The sequence below is a fragment of the Mustelus asterias genome, chromosome 5, assembly GCF_964213995.1.
Source record: "Mustelus asterias chromosome 5, sMusAst1.hap1.1, whole genome shotgun sequence".
NCBI lineage: Eukaryota > Metazoa > Chordata > Chondrichthyes > Carcharhiniformes > Triakidae > Mustelus > Mustelus asterias.
The window spans coordinates 34,515,524-34,538,157 of record NC_135805.1 but is presented as its reverse complement, the minus strand read 5'-3'; the positions used below and the strand labels follow the sequence as shown (position 1 = coordinate 34,538,157).

The 22,634-nt window shown below is 44.0% G+C and overlaps 1 protein-coding gene across 2 annotated transcripts in view; it reads left to right on the top strand.

The window, feature by feature from the left end:
• Nucleotides 1–22,634, top strand: part of crybg1a (crystallin beta-gamma domain containing 1a) — a 261,887-nt gene that overhangs the window by 144,993 nt on the left and 94,260 nt on the right. The window contains exons 1-2 of one of the 2 annotated variants that reach the window (XM_078212403.1): nucleotides 50–160; nucleotides 17,444–19,650. In XM_078212403.1, the coding sequence (XP_078068529.1) occupies nucleotides 158–160; nucleotides 17,444–19,650 (2,210 nt within the window). In that variant the 5' untranslated portion in view covers nucleotides 50–157. Of the gene's footprint in view, nucleotides 1–49; nucleotides 161–17,443; nucleotides 19,651–22,634 lie in introns of those variants that run through there. The other variant, XM_078212402.1, reaches the window with a different exon arrangement.

Genomic DNA, 22,634 nt, shown 5'->3' with positions numbered 1-22,634 from the left:
GGATTGCAGCCCAAGAGGTGGGGCATCTGAAAGATGAGTAATAAGGTATGTGTTGCTGAATGTAGCCTAGGCAGTTGGGATGCAGCGCAACTTGTCGGACAGAAGTCGCAGACTTTCGAGCAGTCCAGCTGCGGATAAACGAGCAAACTATTGAGAAATGGTAAGTAGGAGCCATGAAGAAAATGTTTTCGAACTTTTAAAGTGTGTTTGGGGGTCAGAAGTTTTTCGGATTATCGCTTCCCGCAGCGTGAATGTTGATGCAGTCACAAGTATTAACTGGGTCTGTGTCTGGGCAGATTCAACTGGAAGTGCTGGATTCCAGAGAGTCGGTTTACTGGCATTAAACTTAACTGTTGAAAAGATCGCAGTGGCTGCGCTGATCGTGAAGTGAGTTTATCCAGAAAGGTTTCGGGTTTGATCTCCGGTCTCCTGTGGGTGTTGGATTTCAGCGGGGGTGATTGTTGGGCATTAGAACTAGCCCTTCCTCAGCGCTCCCGGCTCTGGGCGGGAACATCAGCGACAGCTCCCAACCTACTATGTTTTTTTTAAAAAAAAGAGATTCATGCTGGAAATGTAAATCTGCACACACAGCGAGTGAGTTTGTTGCCCGTTGTGGTCAAATTGCCTTCCGCGGCCAAATTGTCCCTTCTGATGTTCCAGTGCAAAACTCGCATGTGAGGAATAACAAACATTTGGTGGGGAACGCCTTACGCCTGGAGCAGATAAGAATCTGGGACAGGAGTAGGACATTCAGCTCCTGGTGCTCAATTTTTCCTCCACCATGGCTGAGCTGTGCCCCAAAGCCATATTCCTTAATGGCTTCATCTAATTAAAAAAAACAACCTCAATTTTGAAAGTTTCAATTGACCTAGAATTAGTAGCTTGCTCCTTGATGAGACAGTTCAATTTTTCTAATGCCCTTTGTGTGAAGGAGTGCTTCCTGGTTTCGCTTGTCTGATCTGGCACTAACTGTAACATTAAGCAGCCTTGTTCTGGATTCATAGTATCATAGAATCCTTACAGTGCAGGAGGGGCCGTTCGACCCATCGAATCTGCACCAACTCTCTGACAGAGCATCTTACCCAGGCCCTCTCCCCGACCCTATTGCTATAATCCCACACATTTACCATGGCTAATCCACCTAACCTTCGGACACTGAGGAGCAATTTTGCATGGTTAATCAACCTAACCCGCACGTCTTTGAACTGTGGGAAGTAACCGGAGCACCCGGAGGAAACCACAGTGACTAGTGTGTTCCGCAGGGCTCTGTATTGGGACCTCTGCTGTTTGTGATTTATATAAATGATCTGGAAGAAGGTGTAACTGGGGTGAGCAGTAAGTTTGCGGACGACATGAAAATGGCTGGACTTGCAGATAGTGAGGAACATTGTCAGAGGCTACAGAAGGATATAGATAGGCTGGAAATTTGGGCAAAGAAATGACAGATGGAGTTCAATCCAGATAAATGCGAAGTGATGCATTTTGGTAGAACTAACGTAGGGGGGAGCTATACGATAAATGGCAGAACCATAAAGGGTGTAGATACGCAGAGGGACCTGGGTGTGCAAGTTCACAGATCCTTGAAGGTGACGTCACAGGTGGAGAAGGTAGTGAAGAAGGCATATGGCATGCTTGCCTTTATAGGACGGGGCATAGAGTATAAAAGTTGGGGTCTGATGTTGCGGTTGTATAGAACGTTGGTTCGGCCGCATTTGGAATACTGCGCCCAGTTCTGGTCGCCACACTACCAGAAGGACGTGGAGGCTTTAGAGAGAGTGCAGAGGAGGTTTACCAGGATGTTGTCTGGTATGTAAGGGCTTAGTTATGAGGAGAGATTGGGTAAACTGGGGTTGTTCTCACTGGAAAGACGGAGGATGAGGGGTGACTTAATAGAGGTGTATAAAATTATGAAAGGCATAGATAGAGTGAATGGTGGGAAGCTTTTTCCCAGCTTTTTACACAGAGGGTGGTGGGGGCCTGGAGTGCGCTGCCGGGCAAGGTGGTGGAGGCAGACACACTGGGAACATTTAAGACTTATCTAGATAGCCACATGAACGGAGTGGGAATGGAGGGATACAAAAGAATGGTCTAGTTTGGACCAGAGAACGGCGTGGGCTTGGAGGGCCGAAGGGCCTGTTCCTGTGCTGTATTGTTCTTAGTTCTTTGAAACCCATGCAGACACAGGGAGAATGTGCAAACTCCACACAGTCATCTGAGGCCAGTTTTGAACCTAGTCCCTGGTGCCTTGAGGCAGCAGCGCTCACCACTGTGCCACCATGTCACCCCTCGATTCCTCCACAAGAGGAAATCTTTTTTTCCCCCAGCCTATCTAATTATTTTGTCATTGTAAACATCTGTATTGGATTGTGCCTCTGAATCCTCCACACACAAAGAAGTGTGAGCAACTCACCCAACTTTGTAATTTAACTCTTTAACCACCGCCAACCCCCCCGCCCACCCCTTGGTACTGTGCTGGGGAATTTACACAGCCTCCTCTCTAAGACCAATATCTCCTTCCTGCAATGTAGTGCCCAGAACTGAGTTCAATACTCCAGATGTGTCTAACCAAAACTGTAACAATAAAAGCAGCTGTTGGTGCAGGTACTCTGGACTTGTAATCAAGGGTAATGCTGTGAGTACCCAGGTTCAAATTCTGCCTCGGCAAATGGTGGAATTTAAATTCAGTAAAACATCTGGAATTAGCGCCAGGGACCCAGGTTTGATTCCCGGCTTGGGTCACTGTCTGTGTGGAGTTTGCACATTCTCCTCCTGTCTGCGTGGGTTTCCTCCGGGTGCTCCGGTTTCCTCCCACACTCCAAAGATGTGCGGGTTAGGTGGATTTGCTATGCTAAATTGCCCCGTAGTGTCAGGGGGACTAGCTAGGGTAAATGCACGGGATTATGGAGATAGGGCCTGGGTGGGATTGTGGTCATTGTAGACTCGATGGGCCGAATGGCTTCCTTCTGCACTGTAAGATTCTATGATTCTATGAAAAGTCTAATGATGACCATTGTTGATTGTCGTGAAAACCCATCTGGTTCACTAATGTCCTTCATTAGTGAAGGACCAACCTGTTTATATCATCCTGTAATCTTAAGGCTTACCTCCTCACTATTTACCACACCAGCAATTTTTGTGTCATTTGCGAACTTAGTGATCATACCCCCACATTCACACCGCGATCATCAATGTACACTATAAACAGCAAAGGACACAGCACCAATCCCTGTGATACACATCTGGGCAAAGACTTCTAATCACAAAAACACCATTCAACCATCACTGTCTGCCTCCTTCTGTACTTACCTGGTCTGGCTATATGCGACTCCAGACCCACAGCAATGTGGTTGACTCTTAAATGGCCTAGCAAGCCACTCAGTTCTATCCACCAGCTACAAAGAAGACAAAAAGAAGCAAAACCAGACGGACCACTGGGCATCGGCCGAGACATTGGAAACGACAACAACAAATCCAACCCTGTCGACCCTGCAAATGATGTGGAGATGCCGGCGTTGGACTGGGGTAAGCACAGTAAGAAGTCTCACAACCCTGCAAAGGAAGAGTGGGACTTGTGACAAAATTGGGAGAACTGTCTCACAAACTAATCAAGCAACAGACTGACATAATTATCGAATCATACCTTACAGATAATGTCCCAGACATCACCATCACCATTCCTGATATATCTTGTCCCACCGCATGACAGATCCAGCAGAGGTATACAGTGATATACAGTCATAGAGCTTTACAGCACAGAAGGAGGCGCTTCAGCTCTGCAGCCATCAAGCACCTATCTATTCTAATCCCACTTTCTAGCACTTGGGCAGTCCTCTTGTATGCTACAGTGTTTCAAGTGCTCATCTAAATGCTTCTTAAATGTTGTGAGGGTTCCCACCATTACCACCCCTTCAGGCAGTGAGTTCCAGATTCCCACCACCCCCTGGGTGAAAAACTTTCTCCTCAAATCCCCTCTACATTGACCCCTCCACTAAGGGGAAAAGTTTATTCTTATCTACCTTATCTATGTCCCTCATAACTTTGTATACTTCAAACAGGTCCCCCCCCCACTTCAGCCTTCTCTGCTCTAAGGAAAACAACCCCAGCCTAACCAGCCTTTCTTCATAGCTGAAACGCTCCAGCCCAGGCAACATTCTGGTTAAATTTCTCTGCACCCTCTCTAATGCAATCACATCTTTCCTATAGTGTGGTGACCAGAACTGCACACAGTTCTCTTGCTGTGGCCTAATGAGTGTTTTATACAGCTCCATCGTAACTTTCCTGCTCTTATATTTTATATCTTGGCTATTAAAGGCAAGTATTCCATATGCTGCCTTACCCGCCTTATCTACCTGTTTTCCTGCCTTCCGGATCTTTTGACATGCACCACAATGTCTCTCTGGTCCTCTGCACTTCCTAGCATCCTACCATTCATTGTGTATTCCTTTGCCTTGTTAGTCCTCCCAAAATGCATCCCCTCATACTTGTCAGTTAAATTCCATTTGCCACGTTCTGCCCATCTGACCAACCTGTTTATATCATCCTGTAATCTTAAGGCTTTCCTCCTCACTATTTACCACACCAGCAATTTTTGTGTCATCTGCGAACTTAGTGATCATACCCCCACATTCACACCTCGATCATCAATGTACACTACAAACAGCAAAGGACACAGCACCAATCCCTGTGATACACATCTGGGCAAAGACTTCTAATCACAAAAACAACATTCAACCATCACTGTCTGCCTCCTGCCATGAATGCAGTTTTGGATCTTATTTGCCAAATTGCCCTGGATGTCATGGGCTTTACCTTCTTGGTCAGTATCTCATGCGGGACCTTGTCAGAAGCCTTATTGAAGTCCATGTAGACAACATCAACTGCACTGCCCTCATCTACAACCTAGCCACCTCCTCGAAAAATTCAATCAATTTTGTTGGACATGATCTCTCTTTCACAAAGCCATACTGACTATCCTTGATTAGTCCTTGCCTCCCCAAGTGGAGATTAATTCTGTTCATCAGATTTTTTTCCAGAAATTTCTCTACCACTGATGTTAGGCTCACTGGTCTGTAATTACTTGCATTTTCTCTACTTCCCTTCTTGAATAATGGTATAATGGTATTATATTAACTGCCCTCTAGTCCTCTGGCACCTCTCCTGTGGCCAGAGAGGATTTGAAGATTAGTCGAGAGGTATACAGCCCTAGGAGACCTCAGCATCAAATCTGAAATATCATGGCATCCTTCTGCTGATTACCATGTACCGACCCCCGCTCAGCTAATGAATCAGTATTCCACATTGAACACTACTTGGAAGAAGCACACGCAGCGATGCCGAATGTACTTCAATGTCCATCACCAAGAGTGGCTCGGGAGCATCACCGCAGACCGAGTTGGCCGGGTCCTAAAGGACATAACTTCTGGACTGGGACTGTGGCAGGTGGTGAGGGAGCAAACGAGGGTAAAACATACTTGATCTCACCTCCACCAACCTGACTGCCACAGATGCATCTGTCTACGACAGTATCGATAGGAGTGATGACCGGACAGTCCTTGTGGAGACATATCCTCCATCGTGTTGTGTGACACTACCACTATGATTAATGGGATAGACTTCGAACAGATCTAGCAACCCAAGACTGGTCAGCCATGAGGCGTTGTGGGCCATCAGCAACAGCAACCACAATCTGTAACCTTATGACTTGGCATGGCCAAACCTGGTTCAGTGAAGAGTGCAGGAGTGAGTGCCAGGAGCAACACCAGTTATACCTAAAAATGAGGTGTCAACCTGGTGAAGCTACAAAACAGGACTACTTGTGTGCCAAACAGCAGAAGCAGCACGTAATAGACAGAGCCAAGCAATTCCACAACAAAGAGTCAGATCTAAGCTCTGCAGCCCTGCCACATTCAGCTGTGAATGATGGTAGACAATTAAACAACTCACTTGAGAAGGAGGCTCCATAAATATCCACATCCTTAATTATGGAGGTGCCCAACATAGTGCAAAAAAAGGCTGAAGCATTTGCAGCAATCTTCAGCCAGAAGTGCCGAGTAGATGATCCACCTTGGACCCCTCCGGAGGTCCCCAGCATCAGTCTTCAGCCAATTTGATTTACTCCATGTGACATCAACAAGTGTCTGAGGGCAAAGGATACTGCAAAGGCTGTGGGTCCTCATAATATTCCAGTAATAATACTGAAGAACTGTGCTTCAGAACTTGCTGTGCCTCAAGCTGTTCCATTACAGCTACAACACTGGCATCTACCGAGCAATGTGGAAAATTGCTCAAGTATGTCCTGTACACAAGAAACAGGACAAATCCAACCCAATCAATTAACTCAGTCTACTCTCGATCATCAGTGAAGTGCTGGAAGGGGTCATCAACAGCACTATCAAGCAGCACATACTCAGCGATAAATGGCTCACTGACACTCAGTTTGGGTTCCATCAGGGTCACTTAGTTCCTGACCTCATTACAGCCTTGGTTCAAACATGGACAAAAGAGCTGACCTCCAGAGTTCAGGTGAGAGTGACTACTCTTGACATTACGGTAGCATTTGACCGAGAATGGCATCAAGTTGCCCATGCAAAACTGGAGTCAGTGGGAATCGGGGAGAACCTTCTGCAGCTTGGAGTCATACCTAGCACAAAGGAAGATGATTGTGGTGGTTGGTGATCAATTATTTCAGCTCCAAGATATTTCTGCAGTTCCTTAGAGTAATATCCTAGGCCCAACCATATTCAGCTATTTCTTCAATGATCTTCCTTCTATCAAAAGGTCAAAGGACGTGTTGGGGGAGAGGGGGGGGGGGGAGGGGTGGGAGGGGTGGGGAGTGGTGCGGACACACTGTTCAGCACGCTTTGTAACTTCTCAGACACTGAAGCATGTCCAAATGTACCAAGACCTGGACAACATACATGCTTGGGTTGACAAGTGGCATGTAATATTCATGCCATCCAACAAGAGTAGATCTAACCATCACCTCTTACCATTCAATGGCATTACCATTGCTTAATCCCCCCCACAATCAACATCCCGGGGTTACCATTGATCAGAAACCGAACTGGATTAGCCATATAAATACTGAGGCTACAACAGCAGGTCAGAGGCTAGGAATCTTGTGGAGAGTAGCTCACCTCCTAACTCTCCAAAGCCTGCCCACCATCTAAAAGGCACAAGTCAGGAATGTAATGGAATACTATCTACTTGCTTGGATGAGTACAGCTCCAACAACATTGAAGAAGCTCAACACCATCCAGGACAAAACAGTCTACTTGATTGGTACCCCTTCTACAAACATTCAATCCCTCCACCACCAACGAACAGTGGCAGCAGTGTGTACCATCCACAAGATGTACTGCAGAACTCACCAAGATTTCTTAGGCAACAGCTTCCAAACTCATGACGACTACCATTGAGAAGGACAGGGGCAGCAGATACCTGGGAACACCACTATCTGGGGTTCCCTTCCAAGTCACTTACCATCCTGGTATGGAAATATATCACCGTTCCTTCACTGTCACTGGATCAAAATCCTAGAACTTCCTCCCTAAGGCACTGTGGGTGTACCCACACCTCAGGGACTGTACCCACACCTCAGGGACTGCAGCCATTCAAGAAGGCAGCTCATCACTACTTTCTCAAGGGTGACTCGGGATTGACAATAAATGCTGGTCAAGCCAGCAATGTCTACAAATTGCTGCAAATTATTTTTTTAAAATTACTTTTGTATTCCAGACCCCTTGAGACAAATGGCAACATTTGTAACAGGTGTCTTTGTGACTAATATCTTCATTAATTTAGTATTCGCAATTTTTGTAGAATATTATCAGCATTTACCTTGGAACATCTGTTTAGCCAATTCAGTGTTGCTGTACACTCCATATTTTGAATGGCCTGTTGGTGCGGCTAGACCCTTGTTTCCCACCCTTTTTCAGTCATATTGATTACGGTATCTCCTGAATGAAACTTCAAATGGATTCACATTTCCTAGTCACTCTCCCATAATATATTTCTAACCAGTTTTACAGCTCGCCTCAAAATTCCTTAAGTTTTTTTTGTATTGCTTTTTACAACTTTTAAGATTTTCTTTTTAAGATGTTTTTGTAGTTGTCCCAGTCTGCTGAATTAATCAATTTCTTTGGCCCTTGTGAAGCCATTTCTTGAATTTTATACTGTATCTTACCTCATTGGTTTACCAAGTTTCCCGAACTACAGAAGTGGAGGCTTTGCCTTTCTGGGGACATGTAATTAACTTGTGCTGTACCATAGATTCCTCTTGCATAACTCCACCATGGATAGAATTTAAACGGAACTAAACCACTTACTGCAGTGGGCTTTGCCTTGGATGTTCTGTTAGCCCCAGCATTTACATCCTGCTTCTGGCTTTGCCAACCAATCACTTGAGTATGGGCTTGATGTTGACTGACACTTAACAATGGAAGGATTTTTATTTAAAGGGACTTTGAAAGGGGTCAGAATGGTTACATCCTACATTGGCTTCAAGAAGGAGAAGGGTGGAAGCAAAATATGGGGAAGGTGCCCACAACTCTCATTTTCCACCCTTGGCCCCATTCTCTGAGGGTCTGCAGAGAAGTGATTTTCCAGTGACAGGAGGAGGAATCTGGTCCTAGCGTAAGCAGGTGTGGCTGGTAGATGTGGAAGCAGTGAGCATCAGGTGTTTTGTCCCTATAAACTGTTCGGTGCTGTATGAAAACATTTGATTTTTTAATATTTCAGGGGTCTACAGTGGTATTCTGTAAAGCAGAATTGTGGTATGTGTATGATTAACTTAATTAAACTGGAGACTGAGTGTCTACAAAGTTGAGGACATCAAAGGGGCTAGGTGTGAAAGGTCAGCATTTGAAGTGAATAGGCCGAGTTAGATGTTCTACAAGTAAACACAACATGGGTAGAAATTTGCATTAGGAGATAATTAAGATTTGGGTTTTTACCTCCTTCAAAAGGAGGTAAAAAGGAGTTTATAATTTAGAAAAGGTCATAAATAAATAAGGCACTGTCATTAAATTTTCTTTTACGTGGAAGTAATGGCCATAAGGAAAACATAAAATGTTTTTATATTCTGGGAAAGGTAAATTTCAAAGAAGCAATAGGATAATTGGGAAAAGATGAAAGATAAAAAAGATATTTAAAGAGCGGTTGGAAGCTATGCTGGGTGTAGCTATGTAAGATTTCCTGGACAGAATGCTGCGACAGAGCTGTGAAGAAGGGAAGGGAGCAGCTGTAAGCTACCCCAGGGGAGTGTCTGTTTGTTCCAGAAACCAGGACTTTGTTTTATAGTATTGAATTTCCATATTCAAGGGAGAGCGAGAGAAGCCCAGTGAAATACCTCTCCTACAGCTACAGTGTGTTGTGCCATGTGTAATATTACTGGAATTTAAGGACTGTTGTCGAAAGGGGTGTTTATTTGTGAGTCTAACCAAGTATACATTTTGGGGGAAATGTTCTGAAAGGCTAATTTTAACTGTGTAAATGTAATCTTGCGTGTTTAAGCTTTATTTTCTTCTGTTAAAATTTTTAAAATTTAATATTTAAAATCTCCAAAAGTGTTATTTCAGATTTTCAGCATCTGGACTATTTTGCTTTTATGTTACTGGAATCTGCGCATAGTTGTGGTCGCATGTGAAATTTCCCTTTTTGGGATTTGGTTTCCATGGGATTTACTGCACTGCTGCCTCACATTGCCAGGGACTCAGATTCAATTCCAATCTTGGGTGTGGAGTTTGCACGTTTCCCCTGTGTCTGCTTGGGTTTCCTCTGGGTGCTCCGATTTCTTCCCACAGTCCAAAGATGTGCAAGTTAGGTGGATTGTCCATGATAAACTGCCTCTTAGTGCCCCAAGATGCGTGGGTTAGGGGGAATTAGACGAATATTCCACCACACTCCTGACTTGTGTTTTGTAGATGGTGGATAGGCTTTGGGGGTCAGAAAGTGAGTTACTCACTGCAGTATTCTTAGCCTCTGACCTGCTCATGTAGCCACTGTGTTTATGTGGTGAGTCCAGTTGAGTTTCTGGTCAATGGTAACCCCGAGGGTGTTGACAGTGGGGGATTTAGTGATGGAATACCATTGAATGTCAAGGGGCAGTGGTGAGAGTATCTCTTATTGGTGATGGTCATTGCCTGACATTTGCGTGGCACAAATGTTACTTGTCACTTATCAGCCCAAGCCTGGATATTGTCCAGGTCTTGTTGCATTTGCACATGGACTGCTGAGGAGTCGTGAATGGTGCTGAAGATTGTGCAATCATTGGCAAACTTCTGACCATATGATGGAAGAAGGTCATAGATGAAGCAGCTGAAGATGGTTGGGCCCCAGACACTACCTTGAGGGACTCCTGCAGAGATGTCTTGGAGCTGCGATGACTGACCCTCCACAACCATCTTCCTATAAAACCATAGAACCATAGAAAATTACAGCTCAGAAACGGGCCTTTTGGCCCTTCTTATCTGTGCCGAACCATTTTTTGCCTAGTCCCACTGACCTGCACTTGGACCATATCCCTCCACACCCCTCTCATCCATGAACCCGTCCAAGTTTTTCTTAAATGTTAAAAGTGACCCCGCATTTACCACTTTATCCGGCAGCTCATTCCACACTCCCACCACTCTCTGCGTGAAGAAGCCCCCCCTAATATTCCCTTTAAACTTTTCTCCTTTCACCCTTAACCCATGCCCTCTGGTTTTTTTCTCCCCTAGCCTCAGCGGAAAAAGCCTGCTTGCATTCACTCTATCTATACCCATCAAAATCTTATACACCTCTATCAAATCTCCCCTCAATCTTCTACGCTCCAGGGAATAAAGTCCCAACCTATTCAATCTCTCTCTGTAACTCAGCTTCTCAAGTCCCGGCAACATCCTTGTGAACCTTCTCTGCACTCTTTCAATCTTATTTACATCCTTCCTGTAACTAGGTGACCAAAACTGTACACAATACTCTAAATTCGGCCTCACCAATGCTTATATAACCTTACCAGGTATGACTCCAACCAGCAGAGAGTTTGCCCCCTCATGCCTATTGATTCCAGTTTCGCTAGGGCTCCTTGATGCCGCAGTCGGTCAAATGTGGCCTTGATGTCAAGGGCTGTCATTCTCACCTCACCTCTGGAATTCAGCTCTTTTGTCCATGTTTGAACCAAGGCTGTAATGAGTTCAGGAGCTGAGTGACCCTGGCGAAACCCAAACTGGGCGTCACTGAGCAGGTTATTGCATAAGGTGCTGTTTGATAACCCTGTTTATACTTCCTGTTGTATCTCTCCTCCACAGCCGTGGTAGGGGTCCTGACAGGTGTCATCAACTAGGCCCTTGACTCCAGTGAACCTTGCCCCTGGAGAGGGAGCATGCAGTGTTCAGGGGCACCATCGAGGCCTTCCATGCTCGTTGGGCACCACAGGGACTGGGGTGTATTATCAACCCCTTTAATCACATTTTGGTTTGATGTTTTTAAGTTTCCTTTCTGCTTTGCTTCTTATTTTAAGTGGTTCCCTTTTTAGGAGCTGCCCCTTTTAATTTGTCCCTCAGTTAATTTGATTTAGTTTAATTGTTTAGTCAAAAAGATTGACTCCAGGGAACCAACCTTCCACTCTATTTGAATGTACAAATATCAGTGAGAGATGTGACTAACTGAAGGAATCATGACAACTTCCAGGATCTTGAACAGAAATGCATGAAAACCTTCTGGCGGTCACATCAGCTGAACACTGATCGAATGCAATCCTAAACATTTGAAAAGTACCCCTGGAAGATCTGATGGCCCTTTGATTGCCACATGTGTGCAGACTGTAACTCACTGTATCTAAGAGAATCCAGTCACTATAGTAACGCATTCTCTATTGATATTGTTGGTGCAGACTTGATGGGCCGAAGGGTCTTTTCTGCACTGTATTACTCTATGACTTTATCTGACTGGTCTCACCAGTATCACACTCCTTAGGATAGGGCTGTCTGATTTGATCAGTGGTCAGGGTCATGATGGTGTGACTGCGAATGAGGCAGGTATGGGGATTGAGAAGTTAGAAGTGTAGGAGCCCTTGAATCAGTTAGAGTTTCTTGCAGCTTGTATGAATGAGAGCGGGCTACAATGTGTTTTTTAAAATATTTATTCGTGGGACATGGGCATCACTGGCTGGCCAGCATTTATTATGTGAAGATGCCGGCGTTGGACTGGGGTAAACACAGTAAGAAGTTTAACAATAGTGTCTTATCTGGAGACAATACACATCTTTTTAGCCTGTCTTGATGCTCTCTCCACTCACATTGTTTTGTTTCTTAAAGACTTGATTAGTTGTCAGTATTCGCATTCCAACCATTATTCATGTGAATTGAGTCTGTGTCTTTATAAGCTCTGTTTGTGAACAGAATTCCCACTCACCTGAAGAAGGGGCTTAGAGCTCCGAAAGCTTGTGTGGCTTTTGCTACCAAATAAACCTGTTGGACTTTAACCTGGCGTTGTTAAACTTCTTACAGCATTTATTGCCCATCCCTAGTTACCCGAGGGCAGTTGGGAGCCAAATTGTTGTGGCTCTTGAGTCACATGTAGGCCAGACTGGGTAAGGATGACAGATTTCTTTCCCTAAAGGACATCAGTGAACGAGATGAGTTTTTCCAACAATCGGCAATGGTTTCATGGTCATCAGTAGATTCTTAATTCCAGATAGCTTTTATTGAATTCAAGTCCCACCATCTGCCGTGGCGGGATTCGAACCCAGGTCCTCAGAACATTAGCTGAGTTTCTGGATTAATAGTCTAGCGATAATACCACTAGGCCATTGCCTCCCCATATGAGCATGGCATTGTGGTACAGGACATCATTCAAAAAATTACTGGGTTAGAGACAAAATACTAGGTTAAAGGGTGGATTAATTGGTGTTTTACACAACATAACATCAACTTCAGGAAGCGTAGTGGAGGACATGTCCCTGTCTACATCAATGGGGATGAAGTTGAAATGGCCGAGAGCTTCAGGTTTTTAGTTGTCCAGATCACCAACAACCTGTCCTGGTCCTTCCATGCTGACGCTATAGCCATGAAAGCCCACCAACACCTCTACTTCCTCAGGAGACTAAGGAAATTTGAATGTCTGCTATGACTCTCACTGACTTTTACAGATGCACCAGAGAAAACATTTTCTCTGGTTGTACCACAGCTTGGTATGGCTCCTGCTCTGTCCAAAACTGCAATAAACTACAAAGGGTTGTGAACGAGGCCCAGTCCATCACTCAGCTTCCCATCCATTGACTCTGTCTACACTTCCCGCTGCCTCAGAAAAGCAGCCAGCATAATCAAGGTCCCTACGCACCCCGGACATACTCTCTTCCACCTTCTTCTGTCGAGAAAAAGATACAAAAGTATGAGAACACGTACCAACCTTCTTCCCTGCTGCCGTCAGACTTTTGAATGGACCTACCTTGCATTAAGTTGGTTTTTCTCTACACTCTAGCTATGACTGTAACAATACTTTCTGAACCCTCTCCTTTCCTTCTCTATGTATGGTATGCTTTGTCTGTATAGCACGCAAGAAACAATACTCTTCACTGTATACCAATACATGTGGTAATAATAAATCAAAATGATCGATTTGACAATTCTACAGGGTTTCCTGTAAGTCTCCATACATGCCCCTGATATGGGGGTGGCACGGTGGCACAGTGGTTAGCACTGCTGCCTCACAGCGTCAGGGACCCAGGTTCGATTCCCGGCTTGGGTCATTGTGTGGAGTTTGCACGTTCTCCCCGTGTCTGCGTAGGTTTCCTCCGGGTGCTCCCGTTTCCTCCCACAGTCTGAAAGACGTGCTGGTTAAGTGCATTGACCCGAACAGACGCCGGAGTGTGGCGACTAGGGGAATTTCACTGTAACTTCATTGCAGTATTAATGTAAGTCTTACTTATGACTAATAAATAAACTTTAGTAAAATTTGGAAATGAGTGGAATCATGTCATTTTCCAGCATATTTTGGGCAAAATCCCCTGCCTGCGCCCAACCATCCCACCCATTAACTGTTCAGACCAGTTAATTGTGGTCAGTTTTTGTTTCAATCGTTCAAAGTCAGTCTTACTTGAGTTTATCATTCAACCCCTACAAGGAGGCAATTTGGCCCATCGAATCAGTACCAACTTTTAAAAAAATTCTTACCCAGACTCTATCCACGTAACCCCACATATTTAGCCCGCTGATTCCCCTAATCTACACATCTTGGGACACTAATAGGTGATTAAACATGGCCAATCCATCTACCCTGCACATCTTTGGACCACGGGAGGAAACCCACGCAGACACAGAGAGAACATGCAGACTCCACACAGTCACCCAAGGTCGGAATTGAACCTGGGACCCTGGTGCTGTGAGGCAGCAGTGCTAATTTATCATATTTGTCCAGAGCTTGATGGGACATAGTATCTCGAGAGGTACCATTAGATAAACTTTATCCTGTATTTGCAGTATAACTTGCTGGGCGTGTGAGCTGATATAGATATGGGGAGGGAGGGTGACAGGGCATCTCGAACCTAAGTGAATGGCAGGACCAACACTGTCTTCTGAACCAACTTGAGTTAAGGATTGAGAAAGAAACAGAGGAACAAAGGAGAAGGGCAGATTAAAGTCAAATCAGAGACAGGAAAGGAAATGAGGGAAAGAACGATTGGTTTAAGAGAGGCTCTCATTTAAATTACTACAAGGAGAGATTTGTGAATGCATTTCATGGAGGCCTGAATAGAAATTACAAATCTGACCACTGCCGTTAAGGGGCAGAAGTGGGTCCCACCATGGAATACACCTTTCAAATGCAGATTCACTGAAAACATGCCCCTGAAAAGCCAAAAAACATTGAAGTAATTTCAGAGCCAGTAACCCTAGACCCCAGTTTGCAGGATATTTGATGGTCATCATTGTTTTTAATGAATGTGTAATATCCTTTAGAGTGTCATGAATATGTAATTCATCCAGGAAAATGTCCTATTTCCAAACAGTTTGTTCTTTGTTATGCTGATCTTAGAAGTGGAAGCAAAACTGAAAATAGTATGGTGTGTTAATATTGGCATAATTGATAAAAAGTTAATCTGTGTAAGTCTGAACTAAAACAGAAAAATTGGGTGAGTTAACATCTGAGAAAGAAAAGTTAAAGTTTTGTGCACCAAAGTTGATGAATGTCTTCACCAATTCATGTTAGCTTGCATTTTTAGGTGCTGGCTGATCCACATTTCCAGGACTGAATCTGATGGAGTTCCAGCCAAATGGGTTGCCTGCTTTTTAAATGAACTGATGTGTGTGTGTGTGTGTTAGAGATGGGTGAGTGAGTGTCTGTATGTGCTTCTGAGAGAGAGATGGGCAAGTGTCTGTGTGAGAAGGAGATGGGTGTGTGTGTGTGAGAGAGAGAAAGAGAGAGAGAGATGGGCGAGTGTGTGCATGAAGGAGAGAGAGAGAGATGGGTGAATGTCTACGTGAGGGACAGTTGGTGGAGTGTGTGCGTGTGTGTGTGAGAGAGAGAGACGTGTGAGAGAGAGAGGGAGAGAAATGGGCGAGTGTGTTCATGGAGAGAGAGAGATGGATGAGTGTCTATGTGAGGGAGAGATGGGGGAGTGTGTGCCTGTGTGTGTGAAAGACAGGTGTGTGTGTGTGAAGGGGTGGGAACAGCAAGAGGGAGTGGAGAGTGCGTGTCTGGCTCAGTCCTGGCCTCAGGATTCTCATTCATCCTCACGCCCACATGCCAAAAGGCAAGCTTGTGTGGCTTTTGCTACCAAATAAACCTGTTGGACTTTAACCTGGTGTTGTTAAACTTCTTACTGTGTTTACCCCAGTCCAACGCCGGCATCTCTGCATCAAAAGGCATTGTCACAGGGGTGAGGGTGATGCAGTGAGCACCCTAAGATTGGGATTGAGCTGGGTACACTCACAGCCTTTCATGCTCTAATGGTTGTCTTTATTTATTACTCATTTATTTAAATGATCAATTTATTATTGTGACTTTTTGTTTGGCACAAGATGTTATATCTTTTCATATGTCAACGTTTTTTTGAAATTCATGTTAGTTTTCTGCAAAACTTTTCAAAATCTGCCCCTAATAAAAGGAAAAAAATGAAATGTGGTTCCTTCTCCCCCATGCAAAAAGGTTGGACAAGCCTGATCTTGACCCAAGATCATCTCACTATTTCAACTCAATTTTGATCTTTCCAATACAATTCAACATTTAATTTGATTTACTCAACTGCCACTTTCTGTTTATTGTCAGCCAGGATCCTGAGATCGCCCCTTCATTTTTCCATGCACATTATTTTATTTCAGTTTCTGATTTTGTTTTGCCTTCATGTGAAGCACTTGGCATTGCCCTGCAATGAATTTCCCCTGTCGCCAGTCTGCCCAATTATCAAGTATATTCAAATCCAATTGTAGGTTAAAGTGAATGCAGAAGATGCTAGAAACGTTGAAATAAAAACTGACGGAAGGTCATTGACCTGAAATGTGGTGTAAATGCAATTTGCCCTGATTATTTGCAGCATTTTCGAGGGGGCGGGGTTGTGGTTGTAGCCTGCTCTGTTCAGTCATCCATCGTCTTAAGTTACTGAATAATGCCAACATCCAGCCCCTTTCCTCTGCTTTCATCTGGCCACCGCCTCCCGTCAAAATTACAGTCCTGCATTGTTTCCTTTCTGTGAGCATTTTACTGCTCCCTTTTGGTTTCCCGCCCAATGGCTATCACCTTACCTGGCTGGCTAGGCTAGGCCCGTAACATCACGTCACAACTCCTCAATTGCCGGACTCCCAGACTGAGCCGCGGCGCAGGGACAGCAGCGCTCACCTGGAGCTCGCGGCGCAGGGTCAGCAGCGCTCACCTGGAGCTCGCGGCGCAGGGTCAGCAGCGCTCACCTGGAGCTCGCGGCGCTGGGACAGCAGCGTTCACCTGGAGCTCGCGGCGCAGGGACAGCAGCGTTCACCTGGAGCTCGCGGCGCAGGGACAGCAGCGCTCACCTGGAGCTCGCGGCGCAGGAACAGCAGCGCTCACCTGGAGCTCGCGGCACCAAATCTGCATCGCTCTCCCCTTCCGCTTCCCCTCTTGTACCTCAGTGGCACCTCAGCCATGTTTCCCAATTCGTCGACAGGGCTGTAAACATTGATGCACGGCTGGAAAGGAGAGAGTTGAGATCTTTCTGAGCTTTGTGTCAGTCTCATCGAGAAATTAAGTAAATATTGGGACAGTTGGGAAGGCGTCCATTCAAAAACAAATCTAGTAATCACCCGTCCTTTGCCATAAATTAACAGTAAAATTACTGTGCATTTTATACTTATCGACTCCATAGATCAAACCTTTCTGGAAGTATATGGTTCTAGCCTAGATTATATTTGTAGATTGTTTGAAATTTTATACTGTCTTCAAAACCAACTTTTTTCCTTGGGATGCTTATTTCTCTTAAACTATGTTTTTTTCCTTTTAGTTTCAAAATATTCGTTTTCCTGGCTCTGGAAAGGCAGAAGAGGGGAAGAAAAAGCAAGTGCTGGATTACCTGGGAGGTTTTTTTAGTTCTACTAGAAAAAAGAGTTCAAAAAATGCATCTCCACCCCCAAGCCAAAACAGTTCTGTGGATGAATGTTCTCCATTGACAAAGGACGTCAGTTATTTAGAGAAGTGTGCAATTGTGGAGGAAACTCCGGATTCAGAATTATTCTCATTTCCGCAAGACCACAGGAGGAAAGGAGTGACAGAGACGAAAGCAGCTGACCCTGGTCCAGCAGAGATATCAGAGGGCTCCCCAGAGGAAGGAGGCCTGTTACCAGCTGCTGGTAATCCAGCCCAGCCGCCTGTGAGTTCAACTGAAAAAACTGGGTCAGCAAATCAGAATGTCATAGTGGTTGATGCCAACCTGCAGAACACCCACGGGGAAGCTGAAAAACAAACTGTGCTCGAGTGCCTTGGAAAACAATTAGCTTCAAAGACTGTTGCAAAGGAATTTGCAACCGCCTTTGTCGGCAACGTGTCAAATACACTTGCAAGCGTGGTGGTAAATAAGGAGGATACTTCATTATCTTCAGCCTGTGCAGACACAAGTTTGCTCTCGGATGACAGACGTGTTGAGGAATGTGGAATTGGTGAACTTGATACCTGCTCCTTCAATGAAAGCATATCCCAGGCCAGTAGGCAAACAAAGGGTAGCAAATTTGTAAATAGTGACAGGCTAGCTGAGGGTCAATATGATTGTGAAACTATTGCTAACTGCGAAGATATCCCAGCTGCAAGGGAGTGCATTTTACCAATTTCTGAGACTGTGAGGATCGAACAAGTAGCTGAGGTTATTGAAATTGATGTGCATCCTCCTAAGATCGAAGAAAATTCAAATGTAACATTGTCAGCAGCATCTGTTTCATTGCCCATTAACAATATTGGTGTAAAACCAAAGGTTTTGGAAAATACTTTGAAAAATGAGGACACTGTCCAGTTGAACCATCCCATGGTTCAAGAATTTGAAAAGGAAACTGAAAATTACAATATTCCTGATAAGCTATTGTGTGAATCTACCTTGGAAAAGCAACAGAATTCATCCAAGAAGGACATATTCACACCAGTTACTAAAAAAAGCCAGGTTGCGGAGACAGGAGGTGTGCCTCACATTGGTGAAGGTGCAGTTATCTCACAAGACAGTGAACCATTCACCACAGGTAACCTAGCAGGAGAAAATCAGAATGGTATAGTGGGACCAGAACCAAATGCAGACAAAGCAGTTACCAACTCTCTCGTTGACATAGTAATTTCTAAAAACGCGGCCGAAAAGTCAACTGATTCAGTTACAGGTTTAAAAACAGATTTGAATTCAGCAACATTAGAGTCTATCGAAATGGATAAGAAATCTCCCACAGAAGCCAAACGTGGGAAAAGAAAGGGAAAAAAGAGGCGATCCTTGAAATCTGGTCAGCAGTCTGATAGAGATATTGGGAATGCAGACACTAACACAGGTCAAGAAGAATTCAAGGAAATAGCTTCCAATAAGCAGCTCTCTGAAATTCCAGTTAAAACTGCCTCCTCGCCAAAACAAAGCACTCCTTTGGACCCGCATCAAACATTGCCGAAATCATTTCCATCCAGTGAAGAGTCTGCACAAGATGCATCCAAACTACATACAGCAGAAAAAGAGAATGCAGAACAGGTGCCTCGCAGTCCAGCTTCAGGTAACAAAATAGAATCCCCAGTAAAAGACTCTTTGAAAAAGGCATCAAACGCAGACGCTGGGTTCAGCAGTTCTGAAACTTGCACAGTGACACACAGCAGTACCTTGCATTTTGATCAAAAATTGGAAAAGCACATTGCTTCAGTAAACTCGGATGGTAAATTTGTTGTTGCAAGTAATGGAGTGGTTGATCATCCCACAAGTAAGGAGGATTTCATTCTTTCCCTACAAGGTGCAGCTACTCATGAACCAGGTGAAAAAAATATTGGTTTAAATTCTGCAGGTCTGAATAGAGCTATTGCTTCAGTTAGCCCAAAAAGTAATCAACAAAACATGGGAAGCCCCATTAAAAATAGTGTGACTGAGCCTGCTGATACTGGAATACTGAAAACTCTGGAAATTAAAAACTTTGAAGAAGAAAGCAACAGCCGTCATGCAATTACTTCACAAATATGTTCCACAGTGACGACAAGAATAAGACTGTAAGTACATCCTCTTTTTTTAAAAAAATGCTATTGCCAACATACCAAAAATCACCAATTACCAGCTAAAATGTCCACATCCCAGTTCCTGTCTGTTTGGACTGAATTCAGTGATGTGCAACTGCCCACGAGCTGAGTTTCAAACCTTAGTTTTGAAGTAAATATGCTATATTCAAATAATCACAGTTTCCCATATTCATTTATAAACCAGTGTTTCATATATCATTTGCTGGTCTGCTGTCATAGAACAAAGAAAATTACAGCACAGGAACAGGCCCTTCGGCCCTCCGAGCCTGCACCGACCATGCTGCCGGACTTAACTAAAACTCCCTACCCTTCTGGGGACCATATCCCTCTATTCCCATCCTATTCATCTACTTGTCAAGATACCCCTTAAAAGTCACTATCGTATCTGCTTCCACTACCTCCACCGGCAGCGAGTTCCAGGCACCCACTACTCTCTCTGTAAAAAAATCTGCCTCGTACAACTCCTTTAAACCTTGCCCCTCGCACCTTAAACCTATGCCCCCTAGTAATTGACTCTTCCACCCTGGGAAAAAGCTTCTGACTATCCACTCTGTCCATGCCTCTCATAAGCTTGTAACTTCTATCAGGTCTCCCCTCAACCTCTGTCGCTCCAGTGAGAACAAACCAAGTTTCTCCAACCTCTCCTCATAGCTAATGCCCTCCATACCAGGCAACATCCTGATAAATCTTTTCTGTACCCTCTCCAAAGTCTCCACATCCTTCTGGTAGTGTGGCGACCAGAATTGAACACTATATTCCAAGTGCGGCCTATTTCACATTATACTTTGTAAAGCACAATAATTGGACTTTTGCATAGCTGTCTGGAAATTTGCCATGCCTTTGTTGTAAACATTCTCTGGTCAGTTATTTCTGGTTGCTGTAGCTGACTTAGCTTATAGGTTGATAGATGCTTGTGAAAGAAATACTCCAGATGAGTTAATAAAATGTAATTGCCAAAATTAATTGATCCATAATTAATTAAAAGCATAAAATGACTGCCCTTTTTACATACACGTTTGATGCTTTGAAGTATAAAAAATTTCAAAAGAAAGAGGCCAGTGAATATTCTGTGGCGATACACATGGTAAGTCAGGGGATGTGCTTTTTTTTTAAAGCTAGAGCAACAATGACTTGCATTCATGCATAGTAGAAAAACAAAGTACTGCTTTCAGCTAACATAAAGCAATACACAGCAGATGCTGGAAACTTGAAGTCTGGAGTAATATCCTGCTGAAGTGGATTTTTGAAATTCAGGTAGGAACTCGAGCATTGTTTCTGAGAAGGTTAGCTTCTCAGTCTTTCTGGTTTTCATGCTGGGTGTCATTCATAAATATGCATTGATTAAGTGTGTGATGTTTGGAGGATTAACATTGCGTTTTTATATATCAATAGCATACGGAAGAAAGTTTGTAAATAGATCAATCTGTAAATACAGTAGTTTGGAATGACTCAAATCAACTTGTATAAACTGGAAAATTTACAAAATTTACAAATTAAAGTAGCAGAAGTATGCCCAATAGATTAGGTATAAAATAATTATTGACTCTAGGGCTACATTAAGATGGTATTCATAATCAAAAATAGTAAAATATCTGGCAACTCATGATTATAATGTAATTATATAAATATTCACTTTGGTTCAGTGGATAACACAAGACTCATTCCAGAGACAAGAGCACATAATCTAGGCTGAAGCTTTAGGGAGGGAAGATTCTAAACCACTATTTGAAGGTGGTGGGACTTTTCTTGTTACCTCTCAATCAACACCACCAAAACGGGTCATTTATTTTGGAGATTACATGCTACATAGACTATAAAAGAAGTGATTCGATTTGCAAAATATTTAATTCTCTGTGATACACTTTGGGATATCATGAAGATGTGAAAGACACTGGATGAGAAAATTATTTTCATTCTTCAAAGTAGGTAAGGAAATAATCAGAAGCCTAAGCTCTCCGGTGAGGCTCGCTGAAGACTGCTCAGGATTGCGCGGGCGCCCTGATTTCCTAGTGAACTGCAAGACTTCCTGCCACAATCCCCACCCAATCATTAGCAGCAATGGAACCCTCCCATGGCAATATGGGCTGCCGGCATCGGGACCCTCCAGATGAGTCCCCCTCCTCAACCCCCATTACAGAATCACATATTTGATCTTTTCTCCATAACTCTGCACATTCATTCTTTTCCAGTAACAGTCTTAATTCCTTTTTGAATGCTTCAATTGAAAGCTCCACCACACTTGTAAGACAGTGCATTCCAAGCCATAACCAATCACTGCATGAGAAAAATGTTTTTGATTCTGTCACGAGTGGAAACAATCCCCCCCAACCTCCTGCATCTACTCAGTCTGGACCCCTCATGAATTTGGAAATCTCTATCTAAGTCTTTTCTCTAAATCTTAATTTCTCCAATCTGTCTCATAATGGAAGTTCTTCACCCCTGAAATCATTCTTGTCAATCTTTTCTGCAGTTTCTTCAATGCCTTCACATCCTTCATTTAGGATGCAATAATCCAACTGTGGCCGAACTAGCAACTTATACAAGGTCAATGCAATCTCCTTGTTCTTGTACTCTGTCCCTATTAATGACACCCAGGTTAGTGTATGCTTTAATAATCACTCTTTCAACTCGCCTGCCACTTGCAATGACTTATGCACACCCAGGTCCCTTTGCTCCTGCACCCATTTTAGAGTTGTACCACTTCTTTTAAAACGTTTCCCCATGTTTTTTCTACCAAAACAAATCATAAGACCATAAGACCATAAGACATAGGAGCGGAAGTAAGGCCATTCGGCCCATCGAGTCCACTCCACCATTCAATCATGGTTGATTTCAACTCCATTTACCCGCTCTCTCCCCATAGCCCTTAATTCCTCGAGAAATCAAGAATTTATCAATTTCTGTCTTGAAGACGCTCAACGTCTCGGCCTCCACAGCCCTCTGTGGCAATGAATTCC